We start from the raw sequence: 9,115 nt of genomic DNA on the forward strand, positions 1-9,115 counted from the left end.
TGGACACAGCCCTGGCCTCCCAGTAGTTTCCTGTCATCTCTACCCCTACCCCCAACAGTCCTGCTCCCCATGGCAGCCATGGCCAAGTTTTTAAAGTCCCGTGCCTTCTTGCTCAAAGCCCTCCCATGGCTGTACATTGCTCTTAGACCAAAACCCACAGGCCTCCCTGCAGCTCAGAGGACCCGGAGTGGCCCTGCCTCTGCAGCCTCTCCTGCTGGCCTCCTCACTCCAGCCTTATTGATGCATCTCCTCCCTCCTGAGGGCCTTTGCACCTGTCATTCCTTCTGCCTGGAACTTACTTCCTGTCTTGGCTCTTGGGTCTCAGTTCAGAGAGAACCCCCCGACCTTCTGACTCTTGGGGCTCCCCCGTTATGTGAACCCTGCCCTAGCCAGGATGTCCTTGTCTAAAATGGGGACAGATTGAGAAGGGGCCAGAGTTGATCTTCCAGGCCCAGAGACTCATGTCCAAGTCCCATGTTCCCATGGGACCCCAGGCGTGGGGGGCATTTCCTGAGTCATCTTGGCACCGAGACCTCCCGGCCAGTGCCCTCCTCCTGTCCCCAGGGACCTGTCAGGGCGGGGATAACGCATCCCAGCCGTGGGAACTAGCCTGATTCCAGCCGGGGATTAAAATTAGCCCAAGAGGTTAAATTTAGCAAGTCAAGCTGGAGCTGGGGGGCTGAGATGGGGGCTTTTGTTGGCCTGGGATTTGCACAGTTGTGACCACTCAGAGACCCAACCCAGAGAAGGTGGAGGGTGTGTCTGGGGTCACACAGCGGGCCGCATATGATGGACTGGGGCGTCTCATACTTCCAGCCCTGGGTCTGTGGGAAGATGAGGCACCCCGCCCAGACCCCTCGGGCTGGGGTGTGGGAAGCAGGTATGGCTACTCCCAGAGACAGACCTACATTTCCCTACGCTTCCCAAGAGCTCATTCCCAGGCCTTGTGCCAGGTACTCTATTTCATACCCACCCCATTCACAGAACAGCAAACTGAGGCCGAGGGAGAGGCCTCCCTTGCTAAAGACCGCTCTTCTGGCTGAGACCTGAGAGCAGGCCCACTTCACCCTGGGCAGGCCTGTGGCATGGCCTCAGCCACCTATGACATGGGAGGGCTGGGGGGGTGGAGTGTGGTCATAGAGTTGGCAGAGGGGGTCTCGGGGGCCATGGAGTGGCTGTCTGTACAGTGGGGCGGGTGCTGCAGAACAGGCAACATGATTCCTTGATTCCAAGGAGCCCTGCATGAGGGCTGCTGGGAAAGTCCTGGACCGTGTCTTGGGTACCTGCTGCCCTCACTGAGCTGCCCATTCTCACCCTTGGGGCCCCCACCAGGGAGATCCAAGATCCCCATGAGGAAGGTCCAGGGTTTCTCTCCAGTTTGCCTGGGCCCACCCCATCCCCCAGTCTGAGGGTTCCAAGCTTAAGTCTTTTCAGGGCATTCCCCCCTCCTCCCGCTGGAAAGTGGGGCAGGGATAGGGTTTCTCTTATGCTTCCCCCCAACTTTTTATTTTATTTTTATTTTTATTTTTTGGCCGCGCCACGCAGCATGTGGGATCTTAGTTCCCCGACCAGGGATCGAACCCGCGCCCCCTGCACTGGAAGCGTGGAGTCTGAACCACTGGACCACCAGGGAAGTCCCCACACACACAATTTTTAAAATAGAAATCTATAATCACTGAGGGAGAAATGTTAGAAAATTCAAAAGAGCAAAAAGGAAAAAAAAAAGACAAAAAGCCCACACATTGTATGATTCAATTTATAAGAAGTGTCCAGAACAGGCAAATCCACAGAGAGAGAACGTAGATTAGTGGTTGCCAGGGGCTGAGGGGAGGGGAATGGGGAGTGGCTGCTAATGGGGCTGGGGTCTTTTTCTGGGAGGATGAAAATTTTCTGGAACTAGATAGATGTGATGGTTGTACAACGTTGTGGATGCTCTAAATGCCACTGAATTGCACACGTTAAAATGGTGAGTTTTATGTTATATGAATTGCATTTCAATTTTTAAAAACGGGAAAAAACTCACCCATAAATTTCCACCCAGCGTTGACTCCCAGCTTGAGCATTTCCTTCTAGTCTTTTTTCCACTCTCAATACAGTTTTTAAATATACGTTTTATATATTTTTAATATATGTTTTCTGGTAACCGCAGCCCTCAACCTTGCTCATCGAAGGGCTATTGTGGGATTGAATGAGTTCAAAAGTGTCTGCTGTGTAGACCAGGCTTACTTTCAGAGGCTCAGGATCACTGAGCACCGCTGGGTACCAACATCGGATGGCCCTCCAACCTGGCCTGTTGAGGACTTTTAAGCTGTCGCCAGTATTCATAACAGCAGTGCATACACAGCACCTGCTGTCTGCAAGGCAGATCTGAATGCCCTGTGTGGGTTAGCTCATTTTATGCTCCAGCAGCACTGGGCAATGCACCACACTGTTATCCCCGCTGCACAGACAGGGGGTCAGGCTCCCCCGAGGTCCCACAGTTACCAGCTTGTTTTGCTTTAGAGCCTCAGGTGGGGGCACCCATACCTCTCAATCTTTCCCCCTTGGTCAGCCTTCTCCTTATAAAACATTGGTCTGAAGGTGTTCAATGAACATTTGCTGCATCCTGGACTGGTCGAGGGTGTGGGCTGTGGGGATGACCCAGCCTGCCTTGATCTCCCCCATCATCTCCCTTTCAGCACCTGGCAGGGGCAGGAGGAAGATAGGGGGTAGACTGGGGTGCCTGTCCCCACTCTCCACCCACCTACTCTGTCCTCTTCTCCTCCCCCCCACCGACCCCCAGACCAAGGACACTCCACCCAGCCTGGGACAATGGGGAGGAAGAAAATTCAGATCTCACGCATTCTGGACCAAAGGAATCGGCAGGTGAGTTCAGTGGGTGGGACAGTGGTTCGGGGAAACGCATTCCTGGCAGAGGACACAGCCTGGGCAAAGGCCTGGCCATCTGGGAGAACTGCAAGGGAATAAGGAGACTTGATGCAACGTCAGGAGTTTGAGATGTAGCATTTACTCATTCTCATGATGATTAATTCACTGATTCTTCTTGATGACTGGAGCCCCAGTCACAGGGGAGACGGAACTCAATACAAATACACCCAACTCAAAGCGCTGGACCAGAGAGAGGCACAGAACTGGGGAAGCTCAGAGAGGGAGTGTGGGCTCTCCCTGGAGGCCAAGGTAAACTTACCAAAGGAGAGGACATTTGGGCTGGGTTTTGAAGCACTGATAGGAGTTTGCCATGTTAAGAAGTGAGAAGGAGTAGTACAGCCAGAAAGAACAGCACATGCAAAGGCATGGAATCACGAGGCATGTTCAGGGAACAATTAGGCCCCTCCACCTCCCCTCTCACCATCCCAAATCTTTGTCTTCTCCTGCCCCACCTGTGGGTCTTGGGTCCAGGTGACATTTACCAAGCGGAAGTTTGGGCTGATGAAGAAGGCCTATGAGCTAAGTGTACTCTGCGACTGTGAGATCGCCCTCATCATCTTCAATAGCGCCAACCGCCTCTTCCAGTACGCCAGCACGGACATGGACCGTGTGCTACTGAAGTACACAGAGTACAGTGAGCCCCACGAGAGCCGCACCAACACCGACATCCTCGAGGTACCCCTGGGACCCACCTCCCCGGCCTCATGAAGCCCAGCACACTCTGCTCACTCAGAGCCTAGGGACTCTTGGTTTGCACAAAAGATGAGCGTTGCAATTTGGCTTTGCTGCTAGTCAAAGCAGGTTTGTAGTAACAGAGTGTCCCTTTTAGGGGCAACTTCCTGGATAGTGGAAATAAAAAACATCGAGGGCCCCACTATGTGCCCCTCACACACATCATCTCATTTGCTCCTGTTACCCATTTGGTGAGTACAGACACAGAGAAGAAAAGGTACCACAAAGCAAACAGACCTCGCTGAGGTCCAGGAATGTTTTTGCTTGAGCCGCTGTATCCTCAGGAGAAAGAGGCAGGAGCAGCCCCTGCACTAGCTGGGCAGCCCTCACACCCACGACCCAGGATGGGCAAGATCACTGTCACTTTGGATGTGGGCATCTTTACCCAGGGCGGGAAGCTAAAGCCACTGGGCTGGAGAGAGCAGCGGGCTAGGACTGCACCCAGGAAGCCCCAATGTGGCAGAGGGTGGGGAGAAGCTGGCACAGGAGAGGCAGGGGTCCAGGAGTGTGCTGGTCACTGCTCCCAGGTGGGTGGCAGCTTAGGAGAACCTATAAAGTTGTCCTCAGGTGCTCAGTCAGCTGACATTTATTAAGCACCTACTGCACGCCAGGCTCCGAGGCTGCACGTGGGTGCAGAATGCAGGAACTGAATCACACTCAAGAGCAGTGTTAGGATAATGCCAGCAGGCCTGGGTGGGTCTCGGCCTCTGCTGTGTGACCCAGGCCTCTCTGGTCCCAGGGCAGGACAGTCCCTCTCTCACAAACAGTTGGAACTTACTAGGTGATAACTCACTGGGGTTTTTGGTTAATGGGATTTGGCTGGAGCAGGCTGTGCCTGCACCCTGCCTGCCCACAGAGCTGGATGGGATAGCTCCTCCCCTCTCCCGTAGAACCAGGTTCCTTGGCCAGGATGGGGGGAGTGTCACCCTGTTGTCTCCCCCTTCCACAGACACTGAAGCGGAGGGGCGTGGGCCTTGATGGACAAGAGCTGGAGCCAGAGGAGGGGATTGAAGGGCCAGGAGAGAAGCTGCGGAGGCTGGCAGGTGATGGGGGTGACCCAGCCTTGCCCCGACCCCGGCTCTATGTAAGTGACTCCCTGCCCCGCCATGAATGGGGCCCTCGCCCCACTTCTGAGGTCCAAATGGCTGAGGCTGAGATTGAGAGAGAGACTTAAGACCAGGAATCCTAGAATTTGGGGGCAGGTTTCTGCCTGGGTGGGCAGGGAAGGCTTCCTGGAGGAGTGGGCATTGTAGCAGGGGCTTTGAAGGATGGAAAAGAGTTCAACAGGCAGACAGTTCCTTCCTTTTTTTTTTTTTAATTTTAATTTTAATTTTTGGCTGCGTTGGGTCTTCGTTGCTGCACGTGGGCTTTCTTTAGATGTGAGTGGCGGCTACTCTTTGTTGTGGTGCGTGGGCTTCTCATTGCAGTGGCTTTTCTTGAGGCAGAGCTCAGGCTCTAGGCACGCGGGCTTCAGTAGTTGCAGCATGCAGGCTCAGTAGTTGCGGCACGCGGGCCCTAGAGCGCACAGGCTTCAGTAGTTGTGGCACGCGGGCTTAGTTGCTCGGTAGTATGTGGGATCTTCCCGGACCAGGGCTTGAACCCGTGTCCCCTGCATTGGTAGGCAGATTCTTAACCACTGCGCCACCAGGGAAGTCCCAGTTCCTTCCTTCTTTATTTCTCTGATTCATCAAACACCCTGGGAACCCCCCTCAGGGCCAACCCTATGCTGATTAAGAAGCCTCAGCTCTGGGCCTAGCTGTCAAGTAGCTACAGAGGCAGACACAGACTCCCCCAGCCATGTGGCGTTAGGCCAGAGGGAGGAGTATTGAGGACTTGCAGAAGGTGGAGGCTGGCGACTGAACTCATTGGGATTTTCTGTCTTGGACTTGATGCCCTCATTTCCACATCCTGTCCTCTCTGCCCTCAGCCAGCAGCTCCCACTATGCCCAGCCCTGACATGGCATATGGGGCCCTGCCCCCACCAGGCTGCGACCCCAGTGGGCTTGGGGAGGCCCTGCCTGCCCAGAGCCGCCCATCCCCCTTCCGTCCAGGAGTCCCCAAAGCTGGCCCCCCAGGTGAGCATGGGGCATAGGCCCTCGGGGAGGAGAGGTGGCAGTCCCAGGGAGGCTGTGCAAGGCGGGAGTATGGGCTCTGGCCCTGCTTGGCTGTGGGCATCACTCCATTAGATGACATGGCGACCTGGTGACCTTCCCTCTCTCTGGGGGTCTCCTGCTCCCCAGGCCTGGCGCACCCTCTCTTCTCAGCAAGCCACCTCGGCAGCAAGACACCACCGCCCCTGTACCTGACAGTGGATGGGAGGAGGCCAGACCTGCCTGGTGGCCTCGCTGGGGCCCGAGGGGGACTGAGCACCTCAGTGAGTGAGGGGAAGGTGTGGAAGGGCTGTGGGAGCAGGGTGGCCTGGGTGTGGGCCTCAGTTTCCCCTTTCCCCTGTCTCTCCACAGAGAGGCCTCTATGGTAGCCTGCAGAGTCCGTGCTCCACTGCCACCCCGGGACCCCCACTAGGGAGCTTCCCCTTCCTCCCTGCAGGTCCCCCAGGTATGCACCCGCTGTGGGAGGCGTCCACACACCTGCCTGCCAGGGGTCCACACTCCCCCCCCCTCCAGAACTGAAAACTGGCGGGTGGGGTGGGTCAGGCTTGGGCAAGGGGCTCCCTGAGGTCAGGGCCTCAGTTTACTCTTCCTGCCCCCACAGAATATGGCCTGGGAGACCCCCCTCCGCCCCCAGGCTTGCTGCAGCCCCCCACCCTGGCCCCCTGGCAGCCCTCCAGGGGTGATGGGTCCCCGGCCACCCCCGCCCAGCCCAGGTAAGTGCCCCGACTGCCTCCTTGCCCGCTCCCCTCCCACCCCGTTCGGGTTCACGGGTGGGGCTCCTCCAAGTCTTCCAAGCCCCAGCCACTGCTGACCCCTGGTGGCCACTCCCGGTTCTGCACTTAGCCCCTCCCGACTGGTCCTGGTGAGGATGGGAGGCTATTTTGGAGGCCCCAAGAGGGATCGCCACCCCCTCCTTTCCCAAGGTCCTCCTGCCCAATCTTTGCCCAAGCCATGCCACTTCCATGGCTTCCCTCGCTGAGCTCATGGCCCCGCTCCTCTCTCTCTCCCTGCAGTGGGGGCCGCAGCCTGGGCGAGGAAGGCCCCCCAGCCCGCGGCGCCTCCTCGCCCACCCCACCAGTCAGCATCAAGTCCGAGCGCCTCTCGCCGGCCCCTGGAGGCCCCGGCGACTTTCCAAAGGCCTTCCCCTACCCCTTGCTCCTGGCCCGGCCCTTGGCAGACCCCCTACGGCCTGGGCCCCCGCTGCGCCGGCTGCCCACTACCGATGGCTGGCCCCGGTAGTAGGCCCGGGGATGGCACCGATTCTGCCCCTCACACCAGGCGGGGTGAGGGCACGTGGGGTCCCAACCTCCCTTCCTGCGTCCTTGGAGAAGACTCAGCAGTTACGACCCTCTCCGCGGCAGGGGCCTGGAGGGGGGAAAACCTGGTTCGGGTCCAAGGTTGGGGTGCCCCTTTCCCCCTTCCAGTGTGTGTGTGTATCCATCAATAAAACACACGGGGCATCCGTGAACGAAACCGCCGCTGCTCAGAGCCACACCCCCGCCCGGGTCCTCCCATCTCTTCCCCAGCGGCCTCAGTCTTGCCTTGTCGTGTCTTGGGTACCCACTCCAGAACCTGACCCTGAGAGGAGGACTCCAGTGCTGCTTGGGAAGGGGGGTAGGGGGGAGAAGCGGGGTCGGGGTTGGGGGGGACGGGGACGTAAGGGAAGGAGCCCTGGAGGGGGCGCCAACGAGCAGGTGACGCCGTGGGCAGCCAGTGCTCAGCCCGCTGGGGGCCCTAGGGCACCGCATAGAGTGGGCACCTAGAGTGGTTCCACCCCAGTGGTGATGGGCTGGGCTGTTTACGCTCCAGCTCCTGAGGGTGTTGGGTCGAGGGCTCAGGCTGGGTTGCAATCGCTTGCAGCAAGGAGCAGTGAGGAACCGTGAATGTTGGGCTATGGGAGCGCTGGGGCGGCCACTACACTGTTCATCTTTTAAATGGGCATGTCCTTTGATCTCTTGACCCAACGATTCCCACCGGAGGGAGGAGGGAGCCAGGCGTTTATCCACCCACTTTGGGGTGGTGCAACCTCACTCCACTTCGGCCTGTCCTGTGTAAGGGCAGACTTGGGGGTCCAGGAGGGAGCCAGAGAGAGCTCCATTTGTTCCTCCCCTCCAACCACCCCCCAGGTGGTCTCAGTGAGATCTTTATAACACTCAGATCTGTCCCCTGACCTTCCTGAGCTCCTCAGCTGCCCTCACCCACTCTGTCTCCTGCCCTGAGGCCCTTAAGAATACTTGCTGTTCCAAGCTAGGGCCATGCTGGTCCTTCCTCCTGGGCCACCTCCTGCAACCCCCAACTGGCCTCCTTTTTAGACTGCTTCCTACCCTCCAAGGCCTAGCTCCCTGACACCTCCTGCAGGAAGCCCTCTCACTGCCCCAAGCTGAGAAATGGCTCTGACAATTCTCAAAGGGTCTGCTTAGTGGAGATCACCGATCTGGACAAGAATGTGAAAAACACACGGTGTTGGTATCAGTGTTTATAAGATTTGTATGCCCCTACCCCACCATCATTCTACGAAGATCCAAAGCTGATTGGTCCAGCTTGGCTGTCGGCGAGTCAGCTTGACCAATAATTTCAAGACCCTTGTCCCCTGTCATCCCAGCCCTCCACAGAGGACTTTTTCAGTAAAATTCGATGCCTTGCACTCCACCATTAGCGCACACAGACCTGGATGTGGATACAGAGGCAGAAATGTGTGCAGCCTTCGAAATAAGTCACCTCCCTTTCTCCTATAGTCTCCCTTCCCAGCCAAGACTTTTAGTGGACTCCTTTGACAGGTAGGGAGAGAGGGAAAAATGTGTAAAGTGACAGACCTTTTTTTGTGACATGAGCGCACTTGCTTAAGCAGCCATATGTATAGCACCATTCATATGCCAGATCCAGCCTGGGCTTTGTCCTCTGATTTTCCTGGTCCTTGACACCTTCATCCCCAGTGAAGTTGGGGCTTTGGAGCCCTAGTTTCCGGGGGAGAAACATGGCACGATCAAGGTTTGTGAAAGCCTCCCTCCCTGGGGCTTCTGTGGCCTGAGGTGGAGATGGGGTCCAGGAACAAAAGAGGCAGGAGGCCGAGGGACAGTGGAGGGGCACTCCAGGGTGTGTTTGGAGGTAGAGCTACCAGGACCTGCAGATGGCTCGGATGTGGGGTAAAGGGTTTCATGGGCAACTCGCAGCCCCCCTTACAACATAGGGAAACTTGCAGAGAATGCAGAGTATGTGGGGTGAACTTAAGGCCTCTGTGGAGTGTTTAAGTTAGGCTGGAGAGCTCTCTCACCCAACTCAGATTCAGGTTCTAAATCCTCCCCACCTGCTCCCTTCTGTCCCTTCCCACCCTCAGAGGAGGGGTG

At 57.1% G+C, this 9,115-nt stretch overlaps 1 protein-coding gene across 1 annotated transcript in view; it reads left to right on the forward strand.

The window, feature by feature from the left end:
* Nucleotides 1-7,141, forward strand: part of MEF2B (myocyte enhancer factor 2B) — a 22,715-nt gene extending 15,574 nt beyond the window's left edge. Inside the window, exons 5-12 of the mRNA XM_057540685.1 lie at nt 2,783-2,865; nt 3,400-3,603; nt 4,610-4,744; nt 5,588-5,735; nt 5,901-6,034; nt 6,123-6,216; nt 6,373-6,484; nt 6,785-7,141. Coding sequence (XP_057396668.1) covers nt 2,783-2,865; nt 3,400-3,603; nt 4,610-4,744; nt 5,588-5,735; nt 5,901-6,034; nt 6,123-6,216; nt 6,373-6,484; nt 6,785-7,010 — 1,136 coding nt within the window. The 3' untranslated portion in view covers nt 7,011-7,141. The remainder of the gene's footprint in view (nt 1-2,782; nt 2,866-3,399; nt 3,604-4,609; nt 4,745-5,587; nt 5,736-5,900; nt 6,035-6,122; nt 6,217-6,372; nt 6,485-6,784) is intronic.
* The last annotated feature ends 1,974 nt before the right edge of the window (nt 7,142-9,115 follow it).

This window comes from Balaenoptera acutorostrata, chromosome 2 (genome assembly GCF_949987535.1).
Source record: "Balaenoptera acutorostrata chromosome 2, mBalAcu1.1, whole genome shotgun sequence".
Lineage (NCBI taxonomy): Eukaryota > Metazoa > Chordata > Mammalia > Artiodactyla > Balaenopteridae > Balaenoptera > Balaenoptera acutorostrata.